The sequence below is a fragment of the Apis laboriosa genome, unplaced genomic scaffold, assembly GCF_014066325.1.
Source record: "Apis laboriosa isolate Shangri-la unplaced genomic scaffold, ASM1406632v1 scaffold14_cov150, whole genome shotgun sequence".
Classification (NCBI taxonomy): Eukaryota; Metazoa; Arthropoda; class Insecta; order Hymenoptera; family Apidae; genus Apis; species Apis laboriosa.
The window spans coordinates 953,567-980,659 of record NW_025221798.1 but is presented as its reverse complement, the minus strand read 5'-3'; the positions used below and the strand labels follow the sequence as shown (position 1 = coordinate 980,659).

At 23.7% G+C, this 27,093-nt stretch overlaps 4 protein-coding genes across 10 annotated transcripts in view; 1 reads left to right on the top strand and 3 right to left on the bottom strand.

Moving 5' to 3' along the window:
* Positions 1–12,856, bottom strand: part of LOC122710589 — a 33,627-nt gene extending 20,771 nt beyond the window's left edge. For both annotated transcript variants that reach the window (XM_043928520.1, XM_043928519.1), the window contains exon 1: positions 12,724–12,856. In XM_043928520.1, the coding sequence (XP_043784455.1) occupies positions 12,724–12,849 (126 nt within the window). In that variant the 5' untranslated portion in view covers positions 12,850–12,856. The remainder of the gene's footprint in view (positions 1–12,723) is intronic.
* A 328-nt stretch (positions 12,857–13,184) lies between these two features.
* On the top strand, positions 13,185–16,943 carry LOC122710590 (protein C10). The gene is made up of 4 exons (XM_043928521.1): positions 13,185–13,321; positions 16,068–16,449; positions 16,524–16,700; positions 16,778–16,943. The coding sequence occupies exons 2-4, from the start codon at positions 16,410–16,412 to the stop codon at positions 16,918–16,920; spliced, it is 360 nt and encodes a 119-aa protein (XP_043784456.1). The 5' UTR covers positions 13,185–13,321; positions 16,068–16,409; the 3' UTR covers positions 16,921–16,943.
* Positions 14,445–15,904, bottom strand: LOC122710588 (nudC domain-containing protein 3). The gene is made up of 4 exons (XM_043928518.1): positions 15,604–15,904; positions 14,930–15,521; positions 14,677–14,865; positions 14,445–14,601 (listed from the first exon to the last, which is right to left on the bottom strand). Exons 1-4 carry the CDS (start codon positions 15,699–15,701, stop codon positions 14,509–14,511), a joined length of 972 nt encoding a protein of 323 aa, XP_043784453.1. The 5' UTR covers positions 15,702–15,904; the 3' UTR covers positions 14,445–14,508.
* Positions 16,944–19,384: 2,441 nt separating the features above from the next.
* On the bottom strand, positions 19,385–27,030 carry LOC122710720 (epsin-2). 6 transcript variants are annotated; one of them, XM_043928758.1, is made up of 16 exons: positions 26,957–27,030; positions 26,713–26,836; positions 26,373–26,467; positions 25,566–25,616; positions 24,256–24,370; positions 22,932–23,024; positions 22,592–22,850; positions 22,272–22,471; positions 22,140–22,194; positions 21,808–21,970; positions 21,597–21,726; positions 21,287–21,371; positions 21,048–21,187; positions 20,685–20,979; positions 20,428–20,604; positions 19,385–19,682 (listed from the first exon to the last, which is right to left on the bottom strand). In XM_043928758.1, the coding sequence occupies exons 5-16, from the start codon at positions 24,277–24,279 to the stop codon at positions 19,555–19,557; spliced, it is 1,749 nt and encodes a 582-aa protein (XP_043784693.1). In that variant the 5' UTR covers positions 24,280–24,370; positions 25,566–25,616; positions 26,373–26,467; positions 26,713–26,836; positions 26,957–27,030; the 3' UTR covers positions 19,385–19,554. The 6 variants fall into 6 exon arrangements, with proteins under 6 accessions (XP_043784693.1, XP_043784697.1, XP_043784694.1 ...); XM_043928762.1 differs by having other exon boundaries at positions 22,146–22,194; XM_043928759.1 differs by having other exon boundaries at positions 24,256–24,365.
* Between the last annotated feature and the right edge of the window lie 63 nt (positions 27,031–27,093).

Genomic DNA, 27,093 nt, shown 5'->3' with positions numbered 1-27,093 from the left:
ATGAAATTAAAATAGTATTGGGAAATTGGATGCAAATTCTTTGAAGACAAAAAATATTCTAATTATCACAAATGTTTATTTATTTTTATTTTTTTTAAAAAATGAATTAACTTAATTATCTTAATATGTTATCTATTGATATATAAATTATTGTTTATAATAAATGTTTTTATTGGTCCTTATTAAGATCAATTTATAGAAATAATATTATAGAATTATAGAAATTTCATAATATAGAAATTAAGAATGAATTAATAATGAAAATAATATTTTTTTATGGAATCAATAAACTAGTAATTAAAATTATTTGCTCTAAAATTTAACAACAATATCTAGATTAGATTTAGGTTTAGATTAGATTAGATTTTTTAAAACATTTGAATTAGAATTATATACAATTTATTGATATATATATTATTTTTAAGAATCCAAGAATTCTCTCACTGAAAATTTTTGAATAGTAGGTAATGATCCAAGTTTCCGTAATAATCAGCAGGTGAAACATGCTTACTTCATCTAATAGTTCATAAAAAGAGACAAAGAATCGTACATGCGTGTAAGGTACACGTGAATCAACGGAACGTATAACGGACGCACGGTCTTTAATCGTTTGTCACGTGCGTGAAAAAGAAAAAGAAAGAGTCTGGAGGCCCATCGAGGCCTGTCCAGGTCGTTCCAATCTGCTTTCACATCGTTGTTTCGCCACTGCCGTTCGCCTCGAGCGCGGGAACATCGTCGAGCCTCAGCGATTTCTTTGACATAGAAAGGAAAACGCGAGCCCATCGTTCAATGGGAATCCGCTAGGCGTTAGACGATACGATAATTTCTAACCTCACCATGAGCCAATTGTCGTGTATTATAAACCGTTCAAGTTCTGAATCCCCACTCTGACTATCCCGCGGCAATTAAATAGAGTGTACTCTTTTTTTCTTTTTTTTTTTCTTTTTTTGTAGAGAAATTTAGTATCGCGATGAAAGTGTTAATTAGCTATGATTTTACTTTTCTTTTTGGGAGAAGGTACAGAGAATTAAGGATATTTCGTGACAATGGAGATTGTAAAGAATAGAGAAGTTTGCAGGCATGATTGATTAGAGAGACTTGACTGATTGTTTATGGTAATTAGTCTTTGTGCGTAGAAAGTGAAATAAAGATTGAGGTCTAGGCTGCATACATGAATCTTTTACGAGGAATATATCAAAAGTTTCTTATCGATTTCAATGAAGTTCTATATCTATAGTAAAGTTAACTATATAATATAAACATAAATATCTGAAGAATCAATTATTAGAAAAATTTATTTATCACTTAGAAGTAACAAATGAATATTATCGATATCTATCTATTTATAATAATTGATTACTAACAAGTTTTAATTATAAATAATGTTTTAATAAAATAGTAATGTCAGCATTTCAGCATAAGTAATAAATATGTATATTACATGATATAGCGATGAAAAACGTTTTAAATACATGTTAATTTTAATAAGTGATTTTATTTCTATTATACTTCTATATATATTTTATATATTCTTGTAATATCAATATGTAATATCATAATATAATATCAATAATAAATTAATATAATTAATTATATCAGAAAAGATATAATTTAACAAAAATTAATCCAATTTAAATCATTTATTTTTTCATAAAAATCTCAACAATTCAGTTACTACTATTTTTATATAAGTAAAATTTTCTTTATTGTATAATCATATTTTTTCTTACAGCATTTTTTTAAATTTATGTCGTTTCGTCATATTTATTTTCTTTCCTTCTTTTTAGGAGATCTATCGAATTTAAATTCTATGATCTATTAATTACTGAATAATTAAAAAAAAAATTAAGTTGTGTAAATTTAATCCAACAAATTTTAGTGAAATTTAATATTATTATTGCAAAATATTACGATCTATAAATAAAAATTTTTCTAGAAATATAAAATTTGATAAATCTTAAAAGAAAAACTTAAAATATTTTCAAATAAAAAAAACTAAAATTATTATTCAGTTTTATTAAAATTAATTGTTATTAAAATTGAATAACGTTCAGTTTTTATTTTTCGAGAATAATTCAAATTTTGCTTTTTCAATATGGTTTTGCAATTTTGCAATGTTAGTTCAATGTAACGCATTGGCAACCGGAAATGCAACATATTAAGTTTAATTGTATAATTGTGAAGCAACTTATATACCAGTGTCGCAGTTAAAGTGACAAGTATTCATGGCGTTCGCCAACGTTACAACAACCTTGCAAATGATAAAGTGCGAAATATGCTAGTGACACTAGCGTAGGCGACATAACCTCTTCGCGTTAACGCGTAGGATGGCAATGGTTGATGGAAATTTTCTAATAAAAATCATTTCAGATACGATCTCGATAAATCAATAAATGTTTTGTTCCTAACGATAAAAAAAATGTATCTTTGTTCAAATTAATAAAAAAAGAAACATAAATGATACATAATAGAGTTCCACGATTATATCGAAGGCATTATTAGCTTAATTATTTATATCGCATTAACGAGTTCTATTATTATATATATATCTTTTTGACATGGATTGATATTTTATTTTATATATATAAATATCAAAGATATTTTACAATTATTTTTTATTAACGAATTAACAAAATTACTAGAAAATAAATGTTCCAAAATTTAATTTCTTTTAACTTAAGATATATATTTCAAAAGCAAAAATGAGTACAATATTCTTTTTTTTTTTACAGATTTAATGCATGCTTTTATCACGGTGAATTAATAAAAAATCGTATCGTGGTTCATCGAGGAAATGCATTTTTAAATAACATTTCAGTTTTGTAAATAAATAATTTTTTTTCTAATTTTTCAACTTTTTATTATAACTTATAACTTTTCAATTTTTTATTATATAATGAATCAGCAATTAAGTTTCTACTACGTAAATAAATATAATTTGTTCCTATTACGCAACTTTTCATTTAAAAATTCCATCTGCATCCCTTAATTCGATTAATTAATCGATGTTACATTTTATTAATGATAATAATCTGCAAAAAATTTGAAATTAAATTTTAAATGATGAAGATTAGGTTACAATAATGAATAAATTGTAATAGATAGACAAAATAAATGGATAGATTAGGGATAAAGGAATTTAAATTTTTTTAATTTTACATTATATATTAATATATAATATACTTATTAAAAATATATGTAATTATTTTATATTAATAAATATAATATCAATTATATAATTTGTCTTATAAATTAAAAAACTATAGATCTATATATAACTTTAAACTAAACTTATTTTAAAATAAAAAATTTCAAATATTTTAATTTTATACTGATATGATATGAAAGAAATATGATTTTATGAAAAATTTACAATTCAAGTGATTTTAGGTTTATATATTTATCTCAGTTATCTCAGTTCTTACAGTTTCCCTCGAGTTTCGAACAATTCATCCAGTTGAGCATTCGGAACATAAAACGAAAGATTCCGTTATTTCAAGCAATATAATTCCGTGCACTGACAGCAGAACGTAAGGGATGTAATTTCTCAGCAGTTTTTAGCATTCCTTTCGCGTAATCACCTGTTATGTGCGTTGAAAATCACGTAACCGGAAACATCTGTAATTTACTAATTTTCCTATGAAATTTTAATTTCTTCGTGATCTCATATCGTTCACTCTCAACACTAATTATTTTTTCTTATGAATAATTAAAAAATTGAAAACAAATTATTGACAGTATATTCCACAAGAGATTCAAAAAAACTCTTTATAAATTTCATATTTTAAATGTTATTATGTATAATGCAAATTTGTTAATTATAAAATGCTAAAAAAATATAGAGGAAATTTATTCATATATCTATTTTGTAAGATGTCAGAAGTTCCAAAAATTTTGATAATAAAACTATAATTATTTTCTATATTGCTTATTCAATTTCAATTTTATTTAAATTTTATTTAAACGTTTACACTGTTAAAGAATTAATATTTTATAAAACATTTCAATTTTTTATCAAAGTATGTATATATTAATATAGGGATAAAAAAAAAAGAAGGTCAATCAAATGGTAATATAATGCATCGTATATGTCGAGTGCAAGGACGCATCGTTTGTATTATCGTTTCCTTTGTAACTTGCACCCTGAATCGATCTTCCGGTTATGTCATAATTTCTTCAATGGAACCTCAATTATACTTTATGACCACTATTCCACTGTTCACTCATCGACATAATAAACACATGCACTCGGACAAATTATGCAAGTTGCAATCGTAAATACTTGTGCAACGAATAAAGAATTTTTCTATCGTTAACCTATTTCTTGATTCACCTCGATGAGTACAATCATTATTAGTTCTGAAGGCAATAGACATTGACAGTTGACTTTGTCATTTAATTTGTGAAAGCTTAGCTATGTCAATTATATAATTTACAAGCGAAAATATTTTTCAATGTTTCATAACCTATATCTTCTCTAATATAAGTATTTAATTTTAAAATTTCTTTCATTTATAATTGAAAAATTTAAATTTAAACAACTTTCATATCAATTTTTGTCTTTGTCTTTTTCAAAAAAGTATCTGTAATTTAAAAGAATATTCATTGCAATTTGTTGTGATATTGATAAATATATTATTAAAAATTATATAATAAATATATTATAAATATATTATCAAAAAATTTATAAAATTATAAATATATTATTATAAAATTATATATATTTAATTAAATTATAAAATTGTGTGGATTTTATTAAAATTCAATAAGAGGTTATTTTGTTACGTTATTTTGCTATTAATTTCTTTGTTTTTCAATCTAATAAATAAAAAATTTTATTGATGAATCAACGAAATAATTTTTAAAAGAAATATTCAACAATAAAACAGAAAATTTTTCAGAATAAATGAATTCACTTCACGAAATGTGAATTCAGCAAGTGATTATGAAATTCTTTCCATTGCTCGCGATTTTCGATTACCCAATGAAGCTCGACTGTATATAACATAACATAGCCCGAATTCTCACGGTTGTCGTATTTATAAACCGGAAATGTGCCGTATCATCTTCAAATAATGATGTATTGATTTTATAAACATTAGCCCATGCACTGAATTACTTTTTGGTAAAAAATATATAGATGATATCTATATATTTTTAATAATCATTCGAAAGATTATTTAATAGGTTATACTGTGCAATAAAAGCAAAGTGAAGATTAAACAAGAGGACACTTTGATAGGTGTAAATTTCCTAATTGTTCATTGAAAGTTTTAAAATTGATCGTGAATAAAAATATTGCTTACATTTTTTCTTATTCTTACTATTCAGAAGTGGAACTGAATACAAAAAACATTTATATATATGGATGTTATTTATAAAATTTGCGATTTGATTTAGTTATACTTTGAGGTTGAAAATACAATTTATGTTTAAATATTCGTCAAATGTTAGGTTAAAATGGTCAAAGTATAAGCAATATCTATTGAAAAATCTATTGAAAAATCATAGGACATTTATATTTAATTCAAAAATTAAGATATAAAAGAAGTTATGTTATAATGAAAAAGATATACTAAAAATGATATATTAAAAAAACATATTAAATTAAAATATTCAATTTTCATCGATTAATGAAATTTTATTATGAATAATTTTATTTCATAAAAATATAGAATAATATAATTTGAATTTGAATATTCGGAGAAGAATTTTAATGAATAATATAAAAGTAAAGTAAAAAATAAATAAGAGATTTCAGGATAGAATCTCGAGTAAATCTTCTTATATTTTTCGTTCCTATAGTATCTTGTTTGAACAATCAGTAGGGATAAGCAGTTTGCGCAACAATGAAAGTACGTCGTAGAGAAGTGAAGGTTTATTGTTGAAAACGACATTCCGATCGTTCCCGTAATAGCTCTGGTATTCTTGTAATGTATGATCGTTTAAATATTAAATGATCGCTAGTTTAAAATGCAGATATATATATATATGAAACTTTCAAACTTTTAGTTTTATATTGAACTTTATTCAGTTTTAAAGAAAACTTTTTGAAACTTTCTTCTGAAACTGACTTCAGAATCATTGAAAATAACTTTTTTATTTTTTTTCATCTTTTATATGAAAATATACAAGATATATCCAAATTTTTTTTAATAATCCAAATTTCATTCAAGATTTTTAATGATTTCGATTCTTTTTGCCTTTTTTATTAGAAATAGTATTTTTTATTAGAAATAGTATCTTTAATTTTATTTTATTTTACATTATATTAGATTATTTTTGAATGTTTTATTGGTATACATTAATTCATTAATTATTAATTTATAGATCTTAATAAATCAAATGAAATAATCGGTTAATGTATACTGCATTAACAAATTCAACAAATGATTTTAAATTGATTGCATCATTGAAACACTGATTTCATAAGAATTGAAGAACATCAATATGCTTTTTCTTTTTTGCTGAGGTCAGATAATTTCGTAAGAATAAAATTCGTGTCACAATGAGGTGTATATTAAGTAAGAAATCAACTAAGAAATCAATGATTGAATAATAAAGAATAAATGCATTTATGATTTAACGATTAATCACGAATTAATATTTATAGATAAACGATTTAAATAATTTTTTGAAGAGAAAGAAAAAAAGAAGAAATGAGAACTAAGAAACAATTCTCAATAAGCCAAAGTAGAGACTTATAAGCATGATGTTCGATTAAGTTCGAGTTACACTAGCGGTCTAGTCACGCTACGATCACGACTTGGTCGCAGAAGTTTCAAACATTATTCAATGCTCTGAAGTGTGACTGTGGCATATGAATGTTGATGAATACTAGACCATCGAAAAACAAGGTTTATTCTCATGATTCAAGGTTTTTAAACTCAGACGTGTGAATTCTGTGCTATTCCTTTGTTTTATTTCAGATGTTTATATTTCCTGGCAATTTTGATATCTTAATATCTTGAATATTTTCTTTTAATTTTATTCACAAATTTTAGTTTCTACATTATTGTATTATTTCTTCTCTCGCTTTGCGTGTTCTATTATATAATTCAAATAATAATTTTAAAATAAAGGATTCGACATTAATCTTAATCTTAACTTAATTGATTTCAAAAGATATAAAATGTATATTAAATTTAATGTACATAATATGTTATAGAGAGTCACGTACTTAGTTGGCTTTGTTTCAGAAATGAAAACAAGTATGATCTGTTTTCTATGTAACACGTGCAAGTATTATATACAATGGTTTCCGGTTAAAACAAGTCGATAACAGAACCGATATAAAAAAAATAAACACATCTTCTGCAAAATATTACCAGAAATTAATCTTTGAACTCAATCATTTTCTGTTCACAAAAGAAACAATACTATTTTTTAATTATTTGTATAAAACAAAAAGTAATTAAATATCAAGTATGTTTTTTATTATAAATTTATAATGAACTAATATAGTAAACTTTTACAGAAGTATATGAAACTTATATTTTTCTTTCTCTTTCAATAAATACAATTTAAATCTATATAAATACAATTAAATCTATCTTTTGTGTTAAAGTAAAAAAAAAAAAAAAAACTAAAAAATAAATTTATTATAAATATTATAATAATATTATACAATATAGTATAATATATAATTAAGTATAATAATATTTAGAAGTAATAATAGTACTGTAGTAGTAATAAAAATAATACTATGTTCAAATTATTTATTTCAGTATATCATTTAAATCATTTAATATCAAATTATTTAATTTTAATTCATTATAAAATTACATTTTTAAATTTTATAATTTTGAATATTAATTTTTATAATTTGTCAATGAACTGAAAATCAATCATTATAATTAATGTTTTCTTTTTGATTTTCATTTCTATCAGTATTTGTAAAACTAATTTTTTTGCTATATTGTAAGTTGCAAAACTACTATAATTATTATTCCTAACAAACATTTTAATGAAAATTAAATGGAAAATTACATTTTTAATAACAAAAAATATAAAAATATAAAAAATGAAGTTATTTTTTTGTTTTAATCATTTAAAATTTAAAATATTTGAAATAAATATATGCAACAAACATTAATTCATTTTTTAAAGCAATCACCAATCAATATCTATTTCTCTATATTCAACATTAATTTGCTTTCTCGTTTCACAATATCATAAACAGAAGAAAAGACAGTATCTTTCTTATTTTCAAAGCTCAATTTCATCAAACAACCATGTTAAGTCTTACCAAATCGGTCTCAACTAAGGATTAACTGATGAAAGAAGTATACAGGTATCGAGAAAGGGAAATGAGCACAAAGGTCAACGGGATTCCTATGCCAAATAAGTTCTGGGGAAAAGAAGCATTCCATATGGCGGTATAATTTGTTGATTGTGGAAATTATGCATTATTCTCATCTGATATTGCACGATCAGAAAGCTGTAATCATTTTTTATACTATACGAGTGGAGATGGTACAAATAGCATAACTGTATGTACGGATCCTCTGCTCGGGAGTGATGGGGGAGAGCAAACCGACATTTTTATTCTAATGCGTGCTCACCGGCTGCGTTCACCAAGGTAAACGCGCTCGGAACGTTGGTGAAAATAACAGAGCTCGGTACGTCATATGCCTCTCTATCGACTACACTACTGATTTTACCGTGTGGAAATCGCAACAATACAAGAGATCAATATATATAATGGATTTATAAGTAAGCCTAGTAAATGGACATTTAAAAAATAATTAATTATTTTCTTAAATTTATTTTCAAATAGTTTATTTTAACGTAATTTTAATTGATATAAAATTTTAGTAGAGAAACTATTTTTGATATATATATATATATATATATATATATATACATGTAGTGAATAATATATATAAATGATTAAATGTTATTTTCTATTTTTCAAATATTTTGTTTTAACATAATTTTTGTAATAAATTCTTAAAACTCATGAAAAAATTTCTATATATTATTTTTTTGAAATCTTATTTTTCATTTAACACATTACAATGTAATACCAATAATGAAAGATATATATTTATACAACAAGAACATGACATTTTATATATATACAAAATAACGTTAATATAATTCTATAAAGTAATATAAAATAATATAAAGTTTAAAAAATTAATGTGATATTTAAAACAAATATAATATAAATTTAAATTATTAAGGACGAAATTTTTATTTTACTTTTATTTGAAATCTCACTTATTTAATATCTTTTGATAAGATTTATTAAGAAAAAAATAATAATAAAAGATAAAGGATATAATGTACTAAATAATATATTTTAATTTAGAAGATTTTCAAAAATACAAAGATACAAAGATACAAAGATATATAATCTATATTACTTTTCTTAGATTTTCTTCAATATCTATATGTTCACAATTTCATCTATATATCTTCTAGATAATTAAAATTATTATTAATTGATTGATTATTAAAATTATTATTTAAAACAATATTGCAATTAAAAGATGCCATAAAATTTAATTGCTTATTTTTATTTAACAATTATTTAAGTTCTCAAATAGAGGTAAAAATAAAACATAGAATGCTTAAATAGTTACATTTTGTTTTTTTATATTACATATTTGTTTTAGAAATTTAATATTATATTTGGGTTGCTGCAATTAAAAATACATTAAACACTTGATACATCAAAACGTTATACATCAGACCAAATTATGAATCTAAACAGAGACTTTGGATTAAAAGCAACGCCATGGAATCGACTATTTGAGAAATCCTCAGCGTCATAATGATGGATCACGACGAGTTTTTCTTCTTGGACATCGTCCAAAGATGATATGTACATTTCGACTGTCTCTCCGTGCTAAATCGGGGATATTTGTGTCAATTGATGTCTTTTGACCGTGAATATTTTCTTCACGGTCCACTAAATTTAAATTTTATAAAGCAATGATCTACTGAATCGATTTTTTCTTTCTTTCATTAATTTATCCCAAAATAAAAATCTATCAATATGATCTAATTAATATGAATTAATGAAAGAAAGTTAATAATAAAATTAAAAATACTTCTATATATTCTGTAATAGATGTTCTGTAATAGATGTTTCCATAAATAAAAAATAGGTATATAAATTTTTATATAGATTTTTTAATAATAATAATTTAAAATCCATCTAAATTTAAAAAAAAAAAATTCTGATATGACTTAATCGAAATCTTTCAATAGAAGTCCCTTTTAATATGTTATTATATATATTATCTCACTGAATCTTTGAACATAATTTTCTCTCAAATTATTTGTTTATTCCAAAAAATGTTCTTGGTAGAAAATTTATTTTATTTTATTTATTTTTATTTTATTTTATTTTATAAGATAATATAATTTGATGTAAGCGATATTTTTCTAAGTGGAAGCATAGAATATGTCAACTTTATTTTCATATTATGACATCATATATTTTGATACATATAATGGATGCAAGTGATCAGTTCTTTCAAAAATAAAGAAAGAATAAAGAAATGAATATTAGTGATAGAATATTAATGATAGAATAATTATTAATAAGACTCTAACATATAATTCTTGTTCCTCGTTGAATTAGCAAGAAAGTTTTCCACAGAGGCGATTGGGTTGTTTTTCTTTGAACTTTACCAAATAAAGAATCAGAAGAAAGCTGCGTGCGAACGAAATCGCAGTGTACTTACATTTAAGAGAAAAACGTCTCGTCTCGATCCACGGTTGATTCCTATAAAGGAGAGTGCATACGATTGCGCTGCTGTGCGTGCTCTCTAGTACGACTAAACGCAAAACTCGTTGAGTCGACGACAAGCGCTGAAAATGGGCGCGGCCCAGAATGTCGATCATTCCAAACACACCACAAACTAGAAACACGTTTGGCCGAAATCAAATTGTTTGAGCGATCATAGTCTAACCACGATATGGAAACCTAATAATTTTATAATAAATATTTTTGAACATTTAGAGAAGAAGTTCTGTTTAGTAACTGGATTTTAGAATTTTAGGTTAGCTAGTAATCAAGAAGTATGTTTTTGTTTATAATGAGTGAAGATTTTACAAAGTTTATAGAATAAAGAGATTTATCATTGACGATGAATATGATATGTATTGCTTTGACATATCTTCTATTAATACTTAATCTCATCAGTTGAAATTCCATGAGATTAAATCATTATATGTACGTCATGGAAAATTGAAGACTATACAACTCATTTGTTTTGATGTGGTTACGTGACAAATGAAAATAGTGATTTGTAAAATGTTCCTTATGATACTATTGCACGCATAAATGTAATAAAGCGAAATAAAAAAAAAAAGAATGTTAGAAAATATTTTGTTATATTATTTATCATGGAATAATTCATTAATCCTTTTAATGAAATAAAAGAGAGACTCAGGCAAATTTAATAATAATTATACAAATCTTATTTTAAATGTTAGTATTTGTAACGCAATTATTAAAAATTCATGGATTATAAAAAACCGAAGATATATACTTTCTATATTTAACGCAAAACATTTAAAAAAATAATTATTTTCTATTTTTTTTTGTCTGTTTTTAATTTCTTGTAATTTTATTGTCAAAAAATTAATCGTTTTTTTAATTTAAAATACGTAAAATAGTAATATTTTTCAGGATATCGAGATTTTAAGTGATGTGTTCATATTGAAGCACAGAAGAATGATATAGTTTGCTATAAATGCAATACGGCTTCCTTATAAAATATTTCATAAAAGCTTCATGAGAATATCTTCCACTCAACTGACACTCGCAACGCCCTCGAGAATGAACTTGACCTTCGACCCGAACATTCACCTGTGACAAGGACGACGGAAGTCGGAGAGATTTTACTTCCTGTCATAAAGATGAAAACTATTTTTTAAAAAATCAATCAAACATTCATTGTATATTTTATATATATCATTTGAAAAAATAATTTCAATGATTTACTGCAGATTATTATTTAATGTTTTAATATTTTCAAGAAATCACATTCATATTAATTTGATTATCAATACAGAATAGCAATTTATATTTTCGTTGAAAAATTATAATGGAATTAAAAGAACGAAATAATGAAACAATAAACGAACATTTAAATATATTTACCGTAATTTTTCCATGTAATGCACTATTAATTGAATCATGAAGATCAAGAATAATGTTTCTATATTATTAGGAATTATAGCGCGCATTTTTGATTTGATCCTTTTCGATGCTATAAATTCGAATTTTTAAAATGATGTTCCATCTTGAAATTCATGAAAATTCACCGTAAGTATTTATTGGTATATCTGGGATAGAATCGATGATGATAGTGTTTCCTCTATGAAAATATCGTGAAGAATACCGTCGTGCTCTTCAAACGTTCATTGTTCAAGAATCATATTCTACATACGGATTTATAAAAGTCATCTATGAGGCATCAAAATGGTCATAATGCAATCGCGCAACGGGAAAAGATATTTCGATCAAGAAATTAGGAAAGAAAATATAAGAAATATATTATTAAGTAAAAACGACATATGATTGTGGGATATCTATAATATCCCACAAATAATGGAATTTGGAAGATATAATATAAAAGATATAATAAAAACATGGAAGATGTGAAAAAGCACAACGTGGCATCCTAAATTCTTCCGAAAGATTTCACAACTGTGTCGTAAAAAAAACACTTGTAAAAAAAATAAATTCGATTTACAAACCTGGATTTGGGCGCGTTTAACCTCGGTGTAGAGCCAGTTGTCTGTAGAAAAGGCGATTGCCAAGAGGCCAGTGGCAATGATACCGGTTATGGTCGCGAGGGACAGCGTCACCGCAGAACAAGGCATTTTGGTAACCTCTTCTTCTTCTTCTTTTTTTCCTTTTCTATTTTTCGTCGATTTTCTTTCTAAATTCCACTCTGCTCAAGCGTTACATTCACCTCACACGACACCACTGCAAGCTATAGATATTGAGGAACAAATAGTCGTTGTCGCCCTCCAGACTATCGAGCATCCGTGAAAAAGTGAATCACGAAACAGATCACGAACCATTCAGAACGAATTGGTCCAAATGAGAAAGCTTTCAATTCAATGACCGAATTTGATAACCCGATATATGAAGAGGAAACGAGGAAGAAGAAGAGGACCAATACTCAACGATCGACGTCCTTCAGGGTGCCCGATACTCCGTGATACACATTACTATCATTCTCTCCTACGACAACGACACTAACGGCTCGACTCAGCTTGGAGAAAAGCTGAGAACCGACCAAGGAGAGAGAACCGGACTCCAAGTGGGGATGGATGTAGCCTCAGGCAGGTATATTACCTGTGTTTTACCTTCAGCGGTGCTCAATATGCTGCATCCTTTGTTGAACTATCTTCCTTTCGAGCTAAAAAATAACTCTTCTCTTAATTTGTCAAAATAATAAAATAGCATTTGAAGTAGATCTAAAAATGAATTCCTCTTTTGTGAAATTAATGTTATAACGCGTTTTTTGAATGAACAAGTGAAATGTGATTCTCTTTTAGTGTTTTTGTGGAGATTTCAATGCCTGCATTTCTTTGTATATTTATAAAACAATAAATATCAAATAAAATTTGCTTGAGTAGAAAAAAGAAATTGATTATTAAGTAAAAGCGTAAAAAATATTAAATTTATTATAATAATTAAAAATGTATATTTGTTATCATAAAAAATATTTCGAATATAGATTTGAATATTGAAATAGATAAACGAAAATCGAAGGAATTCTAGAAAATGAGAACAGTTTCGTTATAGCCATTTGTGTGCTTCCATAAAACATTTCTTCCTTGTTCTTTTACCAAACAATCCTATAATATTATAAGATAAAGTTGATACAAACGCTAAGAAAAAGTGTGAAATTCTTTGCATTCTAGAAACAAACCGCGAATCATTTGTTTCTTGTTATTTCATTTAATAATCTTTATATTGCACTATTAATTTTTTTATTATATTGATTTTTAATTTTTTTTATAATTTTAATATTATTTATATTTAATTAATATTGTATATAATATCTATTAAAAATAAAATATAATTAAAAAAAATAAAATTACAATAAAATACAACAAATTTGAAAAACATTTATATATATATATATCTAAGTTTATAAAATTGCAAATATTAGGTATCAATTGTATATATACCAAGAATTTTTTTACTCTCCTCAATAATAAAGATTTTGATTTCTTTTTTTAAATTGTAATAATATAATTATATTTTCATTATTAAAAATATGAAGTACACATAGATATTCATAATATTAGAATATATTTATTGAAGAATACATTTTTTTTAAATAAATATTTATTACAAATAAACAATTAATAATCAAATTTTAATTTATAAAATAAAGTATTTAACATATAATTACAATTAAATAAAAAACGATTGTATATCTACAAAATTCCATAGCTTAATATAGAATTTTATTTATTAATTTATAACAATTAATGAAATAAAAAATGCGTAATAAAAGTGTATCAGTTGAAATTTACTATTGAAGGATCATATTCAGTACCTTCAAAGGGAGATCCTTTTGCATCCCATGCTTTTCTCAATACTTTTTCCATTTTCTGCACAAAAAATATTTTATATTTCAGTGATTATTATTGTGTAAATATAAATTAAATAACTTTTCATATGCTTACAATCTGTTCAGAAGTTGGTTTACCAAGAAGTTTTTGTTGATGATTCCACATCAATTCTTGAACTTTCATTTGTTCTTCTGATCCCATTTCATCCAAATTTCTTGAACAATCTATTTTAGTTAAATCAATTTTTGGTTCACCAATGATCAATGCTTCCCACCATCTCTCAGAAGCTTTTTCAAGATGAATCTATGAATAAAATAAAATTATAATATATATTCTATACAAACATATTTAAAATAGCTTAATTTACATTAATATGTTGTCCAGGTACTATACTCCACATTGACTCATCTTTTCGAATTTTAAAGCATAATTCTCCTTTAAAAATTGTAGTCCATACAAAATAACGACATTCCTCTATTTCCTGATTCTGTTCAACTCTTGATGTTCTAGCTTCTATTTTAATATCTTTTGAATTAATATGAATTCTTAAATCTTTTGCTGTTCTTATACAATTAGGTAGTTTTACTAACACATCTATATCATTAATAGTTTGTGACCAAGTATAATTTTCTCTCACTGCACCATTGTAACTATCAGATGTCTTGTCTTTTTCAAGTAAATGACCAAGTTGATTTGTTATTTGACTTTCTTTATATGTTTCAATTTCTACTTCATGATCAACTTGTGGAATAAGGGAATCTTCTTCTACTGTCATTGATTCATCTTGATTTTTATCATTATTTTGAGAAATAATATCTTGACTGTTTTGAAGATCTATTCTATTAGAAGATTTAGAAATATTCTTCCATTTATGAAAACTATATAAAACAAGTTTTTCTACTGTATCAGTTGGAAAACCAAATTTTTGATCTGGTCCCGATTCAACATAAAAATCTGTACTATAATTAAATTACAATAATCATAAATTATATATTATAAAAATAATATTTACGTTTATATTATAGTATATTGTATACTTACCATCTATATAAAAATCCGAAAAATGCATCTAAAAAGTTTGTAATATTTTTTTCTTCTTGTAAAATTTGCAAAAATGCTTCATCATGAACAGAACACATTACGGAGTTCTTTTCAAATATTTGTTGAATGATATTTTAATTCCAATAATCGTTTTTTTTATTAATATTTTAATATTAGTAAGTATACTAACTTATTAAAAGTCAATGAATATATTTTTCAATAACAGATTGTCTTTCGTTTACAAATTATTTGTATATTATTAACTTATTATCTTAAATAGGTTATAGAAAGTATTCTTTAAGATATATTGTTTAGAAATTTTGTTTATTTTATTAATATATTATAATTCACAACTATTAACTATATTTCGTCTTTATAACATAAATTTCCATTGTGTAATAACTAAAAAAAAACTTTAACACATATATACTTTCTTTTATAATTTCAGACTTTCTATTTTTTAGATTCATGTCATGAAATTGAATAATAAGTTGACAAGTGACATAAATTCATCATAAGCGCCCTCTTCGTTGGATCATTGAATTAAGTACATTATTTACATATTTTGGCATGTTCTAAGAATAGTGACAAACAAATTATATACGATATGTTTTAAAAATGAAAAGAAAAATATTATAAAAGAAAAATAAATATGTATTCATATTTATAAAATAAAACAATTTTTTGTACAATTTTATATTATAAAAATTTTACAAATTTTAACCTATTCTTTCAACCGAATCGATATATTTGGAATTGGATTATTTACATTCTTATATATTTCAATTATATGAAACTTCTTTACAATGACTGGTCTGCCTATTTTTACTCCAGAAATTGCAAAAGGTATTTAAATTTTACAATTTAGCATTTATATTTTAAGTATTTTTTTCAAAAATAATAAATAAGATGACTTTCAGCTGTTTTAACCGACATTCTGACAGCATTGAATACTCCAGAAAATACTCAAAAACTTACAGAAGCTAAAGAAAATTCTGGAAATGAAATGCTGAAAATGATGCAATTTGTTTTTCCAATTGTTGTTCAAATTGAAATGGATGTTATTAAGAACTATGGTTTTTCAGAAAGTAGAGAAGGTAGAAAATATAAATATATTTTCATTTCAAAATGAATATAATTTTTATTATTAATTTATTATTGCTTTTATTTATAGGTACAGTTCAATTTGTAAAATTACTTAGAACTCTAGAAAGGGAAGATCCTGAGGTAGCACAATTACATAGTCAAGTTCGGTCATATTTTCTTCCTCCAGTTCTGAATTCTCATATAAATTGTTCAACTGAAGCTTCTCTTTAAAATATAATTTCAATATACAAATATTTTAGTTTGTATTTTTTTCCTCTTTATAAAACAAAAATTATTTATCATAAGCAATAATTATAGTATTTAATTCATAACTTCACCATAATTTCAAATGCATTTAAGTTTTTGCAATTTTAAAGCAATTTTATAATTACTTTGATATATTGTTATTAAAATTTACTATATAAAAAAAAAGATAATATACAAGGGATCTCCAAATTAAATATTTAATCAGAAAAATTAAAAATTTTTACATTTATTTGTATAATAATAATATTAATAATGATAATAATATAATCTACTAAAATATATAATTTCATTCATAAATGTTCATTAAATTTTCTTTGCACTTACACCAATTCTAAAAACTAAACAATATTCCATTGTTCGCGTAAAAATGAAGTTTGTACATTATATCATATAAATAAAATTATAATATAAAAAATTAAAATATTTTCATTGATATATTATAATATATATATATATATATATATATATATATATATATATACACACATATATCATTTATTGAGTATATCAGAAAAAATATTTGAAAACATATAATATTAAAATTACATTCAATAAATATGACATATATTTTTTCTAAAAACTGTGAATATAAGATTACTAATATATTTTCAATTTTGAATTGATTTAGATTCCATTATAATTCTAACTTCATTATTTCGCGAACATCTGGAGAAATACGCAATTAACTATACAATTTCAATCATATAAGCGAATATGTTGAAAATGCATAATAAAACAAAATTAATTATTAATACAACAAAGAATAATACAATGGAATTATTTAAGCAATATTTACTTAACAAAATTTTAATCGTGCAACTCATGTCTAATTTACTTAGGTTTAAGCAGACAAATACAAGTTCCCCTTTGTCAATCAATAAACGTATGAAATCGTTTTTTATATAAAATTGTAAAATGCATAAATATTCTTAAAAAGGAAATGCTGAAGTTTATATTAAGATTAAAGCGAAGTAGTTTTTTAAAAGTTATTAATAAATATGTATTGATTAACAACTACCATCTTAAAGAAATGATTCATATTTTTTCTTTATGGAATCAATGATGGTCATAAACGTGAAAAATATTCACAATATATAAAATAATAAACTCAGCAATTTCCTCAGAAACTAAGAAATAATTAGTTTCTAGTTTTAAGTTTTATTTAGAATATTCTACATATTGAAGGAAAAGATTTGACAGTTGGGGAACAATATGCTAACATATTTACAATTTTTTTTTTATATAAATCAAGGTACAATTGTAAATCGTTTTGCGTATAAAGAAAGCTAATGCACTTCACATTACCCTTTATTTTCATGTTGGTTCATTAAGTTTGACAGTCGAACGAATAAAGACACCGCGTTAAGAATTTCTTTAAGAAATTTCTAGAATATTTATAGAAACCAACATAAGCATTTTAATATTTTAATAAGTCTCCATGAAACAATAAAACGCATCGATTTATCCATTTATAGAAAAATGCATATTAATTACGGCTGTGTTTGGTTTTCTTTAGTGCATGAAGCCTATGCGTATATCTTCAATAATTATCCAAACCAAATGCATAAAATTTCATAAATAAATTTAACTTGTACATGTATATGTACTTCAATAATATTAGAAGATATAATTATATGATATAAATATTTTGCAGCTATAAACTGCATAACACAATTGTTTCATCTGCAAGTAATCAAGATATTAAACAATGAAAAGTAATGAATTAGCAAAGACATATACTAGCATTTTTCTTGCAAGATGAGTATTAGTCATAAAAGGCATGCCATGACACCAATATTTTTACGAATCACAATCAATGCATGTCACATTAAGCGTAAAACATAAATTGAAAAACCCTGTTCGATATAAATTACTCCTGCAAATCACGACAGTCTCATAATCTCGTTAGCTATAGAAAAGCATGTATATAAGTATAAAATAAAAGAAATAATCGTGATATCAATTAATCAATTATAATCTATAGCACAATGAAAATCTTATTCAATAATCTATTACGAATTCAAGATGCACTTAAAAAATATATTATAAATGGAAAAAGTTCTTATAAAATTTAGTTATACCTTGAAAGCGTTTAAATGTTCAAAATTGAAATTTCTTTTTAAATTTTTTATTTATTATATATTACCTTCTCTTTTTAAATAATTTTTCCTTCATCGTTAATATGTAATAAAATATAAATTATATAATTGTAACACATATTAACATTTTCATATAAATATTATAAGTTATAGATTTTCAATTATATGTAGAAATAAATGTTAATGTTTACAAATATAGTTATCTGTTGCATTATTTATCATCAGTCCAAAAGAATTAAACTAGTTATATTAATGTATTTTTTAAAGTTTCCCTTTGTCATTGATTAAGATCAGAAAGGAAACTAAAATGTTCATAATAAATATTTTACTTTGATTAGACATCATTTATATCTATTTATCATTTTTTATATTCAAGTAAAACTATTTCGTAATGAGTGAGAAACTTATACCGTACAGGGTTATCGTTAAAAATCTTGAATACATTTTAAACCACAGTGCTCTTGATTTTCGACTGACACATTCAACGATTATCACCGAGCTACGAAAGGAACGGATTCGCTGTAGTAGTTGTATTCGCTGCCCAAGGATCTTGTCGAATCTGATTAATTGTAGGACGAGGTGGCGTTGTTGCCGTCGCAAATGGATTTGCCGAATATGACATTGTTGCTGTAAATTTTTGTTTACATTAATTTATATTATTCTATAATTATAATGATTAATATAATATATTATATTCCATATCATGTACTTAATTTTTTAATTTAATATCAATATAAATAATCACAATTTCAAACAATTTACAAACAAATCAGAAATATAATTTATAATAATAATAATATTAAAAATTTATAGATAACAATTTTTGCTTTTAGCATACATATTTGTTTTAACAATACTTATTAAAACTTGACTGAAATTTGATGATAAAAATATGAAAACGAACATGAAAACTGTAATCAAAGAAAAAAGATAAAAATTTCATTTTTACAATATATACAATATCATCACAATTTTTCTAATATATTTATCATTTTTTGCTGAAAATAACAACTATGTGAAATATAATGAATGAAATGATTTCAATATCATAATTAAAGCATGCATCCATGCAGTATTGTTGAAAGTACATCTTGAAAGTACTCACGAATTTATTTCCAATGAAATGCTGTTTTACAGACAGAATATATTACAAATAATATAACACATTGTTTATTTTTATATAAGACTCATAATATATTCGATTAAAATTATAATAAATTAATCTAATCATAAAAATTTTATTCTTTCATTAAGCGATGATATATGCATACAATGATATATCTAAAGATCTATAGATTTCAATATTTTAAAATTACGCCTTTAAATTTTATATGATGTATGATGTAGAATTATATTTGAAATAAATTGTTACCTGCAGGTGTAGGCGTTGTTGATTTGATCGCAGAAGAACTGACAAGATTATCAAGATTAACAAGAGCAGAGTTCTCCCCAAGGAACGATTGTGGTGTTTTTTTAACAGCTCCTGTACTAGTGGGAAGAGTTTCAGCTATGCCTCCCAAATCAAATGGATCTGGTGATAGTGTACTTGCTACAATTGATTTAAAAATATAAGATATTAACATAATTTATAATAATAAATAAATTTACTAATAATTCATTAATAAATACCATTATTTGTAGTTTGCAGACTAGATCCAGGCTTATTTCTGTTAGTAATTACATCGAATTCATCTAAATCGCTTAGTGGACTGGCTACAGAATTGTTTTGATTTCCAATAGGGAAATTATTAAGACTAGGACCAGTTCCATTAAAATCATTATTAGTTGTATTGAATGTAGCATTTGAAGTCGTAGGCAAATTAAAACCTATATTTTGTGGCGATTGTGCCGCAAAACCAATATTTTGTGTTAAGGTAGGATTGTTAAAAGATGGAGAAGCAGATGTCATACCATCTCGGCTAGCCTAAATAAATTCATTATGCATATATAAATGACCATAATAAAATTAATTAAAAAAAATAAATATCTTACTTGTTTTTTATTTGTATCAACTTCAGTAGTGATAGCAGTAGTACTAGTAGAAGGTATTGGTGACCATGGATCTGTATTAGGTGAAGTTGTAACTGTTACAGGCGATGAAGGAGGTGCTCGCCATGAATCAATTGTAGCAGCTGAAATCAAATTATAAATTAATTATGAAGCCACTAGAAAAGATAAATTGTAAAATCGCTTAGTTTTTGATCAAATTAATTTTTTTAAATAAATTTTACTTGATTTTTGTGGTACAGGAGTCCATGGGTCTATTGCAGGTGACGTAGTACTTGTTGTAGGAACACTCCATGGATCATTTTGTGGCTATATAACAAATGAAAATATATAAATACAAATTTCTTCTACTTTTAATAAGTTTTTATGCAGTTTATGAACATAATATTTAATAATTATATTCAAACATACCTTATATAAATAAAATTGAGATAAATCCAAAGACTATTATGTAACATGCAAAAGATACATAATGCAACATTTATCATGCAATAAGCAAATTAGAAAAACTTAATTAAATTTAAAATAACATACTTGAGGTCTGGGTGGAGGTGGTGTTATTGGTATACCCCAAGGATCAGTTTTTACATTATATCCACATGCTTCTTCTAAATTTACATCCAGCAAATCTAGCATATGACTTTGTTTCTCAGTTTGAGGTGCTCTGAAATTAATTTTTTTAGATAAAAACAAAAAATAGACTATATAATTATAAAAAATTAAACCTTATATAATTTATATTAACTTAAAATCTTGTTGACTTTGACTAAGAGCTAATTGTAATCTGACATCATCACTACGTCTTCTTTGTTCTTCTTGTTCTGCTTCTTCTCTTGACATTGCCAAAGCTAATTGTAACTGTAATTCTTCCTCACCTACTGTCTGTGGTCTTGCAGCTTCCAATTCAGCTAAAAATTATATATGTTCATAATATACATGTGCATTATATATGCATAAATTATATATGTAGCATTTATAATTATCATATTATTAAATATAACAATATCTGTAAAAATTTATATTTATATATCAATAGCAAAAATTATGACATATAAACATTTAAATTAAAGTATTTACTCGTACGTCTAGTAGTAGTTTCAGATCCTAGGCGACATGGTTCCCAATCTTGAAACTAAACAGCAAAATATTTTACTTTTAAAAAATCTTCTATTATTGAATTTTTTGATCTTGATATCAATGTATACTTACATCACTGCTTACAGGTGACATAGTATCTAATCCATCACTACCAAATCCACTAACTGATTGTGCAAATCTTTCTTTTGCTTTCAATGCTCTAGCTCTTTCATTTCGTAATCTTTCATCATCTTTTAATAAGGCCACAAGTTGTTTTGCTTTTTCTCTAACATTAACTCCTTGATCTTTAGATCCTTCCATATACTGAAAATCTAAATAAAGAGAAAATCTAAATTAAAAAATATATGTATAGTGATAATAGATATAGGATATAAATATTTTATATTAAATTTTAAAAATTATAGTAAAATCTAAAATATAAAAATATTTACCTTTTAATGTTTGAATGGCAAAAATATTTTCTTTACATTGTTGTGCAACTTTTTCTGTGCCTGTTTTGATAAGATATTCTAAAAGAACTAAGGCTTTGTATACATGTCGCCAATTTTTGCCATGATCATTTAATCTTTTCCATAACATTTGCATAATTTCAGTGAAAGCCACAACATTATATGTTAAATCAGCAATTTCTGCCATAAGTGTACTGCTTGGACCCCAAGGATCATTACTAGTGGCTTTACGTACAGCTTTCTACATATATAATTTTGTTATAATATATATATCATAATAGTAATAAATAATCATCCAATAACAAACTATTATTTTAATTACCTGAGCATTGCTATAATTATGGGCAAGATTAACAATATCTCGCCTAATACCTGCTAAATTTACTTGCATAACGTCTTGACCTTGTCTTCTCATCTAAAAGATTTTCACTATATATTATAAGCAGGTAGTAATATTCATATTTTTTCTATAAGCCCATACTTATCATCATATACATTCACATTTATATCTGCTAAATATGATATATATTAAAAATTTTCAATATAATAAAAATATAATATAAAATATATAAACTTTATTATATTATATATTATATATTATATTATATCAAAAGTCTTTTTTATATCGAATTGATAATAAATATGGGTAATTATTTGATACCAAAGCCATGCGACTAAATATGCATTAGTAAAAAAAAAACAGAAAATTATTATATTTTACAATATTACTCTACTTTTACCAAATTAACATATTATTACTACTTTCTACTTGGTTAGTAAGATGAATGAAAGTAGCTAAAGTAAAAGTATGATTGATACATAAAAGTGAAGAAATCCTTTTTAATGATGCTTTTATTTTAGATATATTATTACATAGTTTGCAAATTATATATGAAACAAAATACTATAAAATAATGCAACATGATAAATTATATTTTATAAGTACATAAAGCTCTAAAGCAGATTAATTTTTTTGAGATGTGCCTATAAATATATAATATGTACTTAAGATTTCAACTAAGTATCATTTTAAGTATCATTACATATGAATATTCATATATATTAAATAATATTTATACTATCATAATATCTTTCCTAAAAGAAAATTATCATAATTTTTATCATTTATAAAACTTTTTAAAAAGTTTTTAAACATTAAAAATGTTTTTTACAATAAATTTAACATTAATGATTTTTTTAAATAATTTGATGCAATACTGACTTGCATAATGTGCAGAACTTATCATTATTACATAATTTTGCAAAAAATAAAACATGAATGATTTTTTTAATTATGTGCAAAAATTGTATTACTAAACACTATAATTTTTATATCTTTTCATATATACAGGATGTTATATATATGATTATATATAACACTTTTAAATTATAAAAATATGTTAAATCTTTAAATAAGATTATGTATTTTCAGAACTTTTTATTTTTTATATAATAATTTATTTTTTATTTCTTTTTAAGGTTGAAAGCAAGTAATCTTTATCAACACCCTGTATATTATTATTAATGTAGTTTGCAAAACATTTATCTACATTATTTATTTTTTGAACATTTTCTAATAATATAATTGATTAGTAAAGTTATAACAATTGTTATTTTGTTAACTGTGGTCAGTTAATAAAATTTACCTTCTGCATAGCCATTGTTGGCATATGAAATATGGCTCGGGTCGTTGATGAAGCTACTTCTTGTCCACAAATAGAAAACTCCCAAACACTTTTTGAATCACAACAAAATCCTAGACTATTACATAGTACAATAAATAAATAAGAAATATTTGTTACATTTACCTGTATGATGAATAAGTTCTTATTTAATATACAAATGATAATATAATTAAATTAAAAGTATTTTAAGTGAATATTCAATGATATATTAATTATTATGCAAATAAATATTGCACAGAATACTGCATTCTTTATTTTTCTAATGCAATATATATTAGAAACTTATGAATCTAAATTAAAGATATATATTACAGTTTAATATACAATACTATTATGTTATAATACTATTATATTATAAATTTTGTACTTTATATAAATATCATATTCAAAAATTGCTTATAAACTAAATAGGCACAACTCATATTGGTTGATATATAAAATATATTTTTTTTAGCTGTTTTAAATGTTTTTTTTTAAAGTTCTATATACAAGATATANATATATATATATATATATATATATATATATATATATATAACTGAAATGTTACAGAAATATTGAAAATAATAACATTTTACTCTATAAATATTTAACATTGCTATTATTATAATAGTAATATAAAAGAATAATAATATATATATATAATAAAAGATTACTTTAAAGGAAATAAATATCTTTTTATATTCAAGAGAAAAATGTTACTATATTTATAAAATACTATACCACATATTAAAATATTTCATTTTATGAAAAGCAATTTTATGAAGAAAAAAATATAAGATTAAGAATTTATGAACTTACTCAATTCCTTTAAAGACAAATGCAATTATGAAAAAATATTACTCTAAATTAATTAAAATTAAATAAAAATTTATATTTGCATGATTTTATATCTAAAACTTTAATGTTTTATTTATATCTATTCTTTAATTATTTTTTAATTTACTCTAAAATTTTCATTTCTTTATTAAATTAACCCATGCTTTTTTGAAGAAATTAGAGTTGCAGTTTTTGTGCAATATTAGTAATATTCATTAAATTATTTTGAAAATATGAAGTATATATTTTGTTAATGATAAAAATTATTTTCTTTTTATTTCTTTATTTTTTAATAATAATTTTTACAAGCTTTTTAATAAAAGAAATTTAAAAAGTATAAATTAAAGAAGAATATTCTTATATTAAAAGGAAGAAAGAATTTAAACCAAACTACTTAAAAAAAAAAAAAAAATAGGCTGCATGCAATAATGAAAAGAAATAAAATTACTTACATTAATACAATGGGAAATTCAAATTTTTCTTCAAAAAGCCTTGTTAATAAACTGAAAAATGAAGAAAGTTTTTATCTTCTATTAAATACTTCTATTAAATACTACTAAGATAAAATATTTATATTTTATCTTATCATCATATATGTACAATATGGATTTCTACAGAAAAGAAAATAAAAATAATATATTTAAAAATTTTATGTAATTATATCAGAATGATTTTTCAATTCAAATTTAAAATTTAAATATAATTAGTTAATTATATATATTATAAAAATTTTATATTGTATATACTTAGGATTATCATTATATGGTTTCTTTAAGATAGTTAATATATATTGTGTCTAATAATGACCGTGAAACTATTGATTTCTATTTTTATCCTCATAATTTCTTAATAAATTTAGACAAATAATAACAAATCTTATTAGTAAGAAATAAAATACAAAAATAAAAAAAATATAACATTACATCTAAAATTTTATTAATATGATAATGACAATTTCTTATAAATTAAACTTTAGACAATTGGTATAATAGCTGAATATATCATTTTTTTTTTTTCTATTTAAATGTAAAAGATTTCTTGTATGTCTTGCATATAAAAAAAACTCATTAGTGTATTCTTTTTTATATTATTTGAAATTTTAAATCAACAGATATTAATACACATATGTATATTAATGTATAAAAATGATAATTATATATTACACAAATATTAAATTAAATCTTTTCAATAGATTTATAAGTGAAATATGTATACTACGGCTATCTTTTAGATACAACTAATACAATAGATATACGTACACTGGTTTAGGTGCAAGGCTAATCCATGAAAATGCGTGATATGTCAATTTCGAAACTATCTATACTTTCTCATGCTCGGGCGTGACTTTGTAATACTGCATTTTTTTCAATCCGTTTCATATATAGGTTAACATAGAATAAAATAGAGGAAACGAATTAATAAAAAAACACATTACGATTAAAATACTTATCTAAAAACTATTATATATTATATACTATTATATACTATCGAAATGAAATCAAACACGTATTCCAATTCTACGGATTATACCATTTGTACTTATGTGTTAATGACAATCTGTTAAATTTAATTACAAATTTATAGAACATTTTAACTTACCGTAATATAGACTGGAAATTTAATATACTAATTTTAACGGAAATAAGAAACAAAATAATATAAAACACTTATGACAAGTCCATTCACAGGCACTGACGAATTACAATTACGAGGCAAGATGGCGCTGAAAAATATTTTCTTCTTTAATATTTTGTCAGTCTGTGGTAATCCCAAAGCAGATTTAACATTCGATTTGTTTCATAAAACAAAATATATTTCAATCTGTTTATCAATAAATGCATACCTGTTTGACGAGTAATGTGATAATACTAACGTACTGTGACTTTTTATTGAAACAAGGAATTTGTCAATGGAGAGTTGTCTCTCTTTATATAATCCTAAGGTGCATTTTCAAAGTTCGATTTTCTATATGTATAACTC

Excerpts from the sequence above, each read along its gene's own strand:
- LOC122710720 (XM_043928758.1), bottom strand. The coding sequence starts at position 24,279 with ATGCCAACAATGGCTATGCAGAAG. Across the intron at positions 22,472-22,591 it reads TGCCATTCAAACATTAAAAG|ATTTTCAGTATATGGAAGGA; the intron begins GTAAATATTTTT and ends CTCTTTATTTAG. Across the intron at positions 21,372-21,596 it reads CACCTCCACCCAGACCTCAA|CCACAAAATGATCCATGGAG; the intron begins GTATGTTATTTT and ends TTTGTTATATAG.
- LOC122710588 (XM_043928518.1), bottom strand. The coding sequence starts at position 15,701 with ATGTGTTCTGTTCATGATGAAGCATTTTTGCAAATTTTACAAGAAGAA. Across the intron at positions 15,522-15,603 it reads TTCGGATTTTTATATAGATG|TACAGATTTTTATGTTGAAT; the intron begins GTAAGTATACAA and ends ATTTAATTATAG. Across the intron at positions 14,866-14,929 it reads TACCTGGACAACATATTAAT|ATTCATCTTGAAAAAGCTTC; the intron begins GTAAATTAAGCT and ends TTTTATTCATAG.
- LOC122710590 (XM_043928521.1), top strand. The coding sequence starts at position 16,410 with ATGACTGGTCTGCCTATTTTTACTCCAGAAATTGCAAAAG. Across the intron at positions 16,450-16,523 it reads TACTCCAGAAATTGCAAAAG|CTGTTTTAACCGACATTCTG; the intron begins GTATTTAAATTT and ends GATGACTTTCAG. Across the intron at positions 16,701-16,777 it reads TTTTTCAGAAAGTAGAGAAG|GTACAGTTCAATTTGTAAAA; the intron begins GTAGAAAATATA and ends TTTTATTTATAG.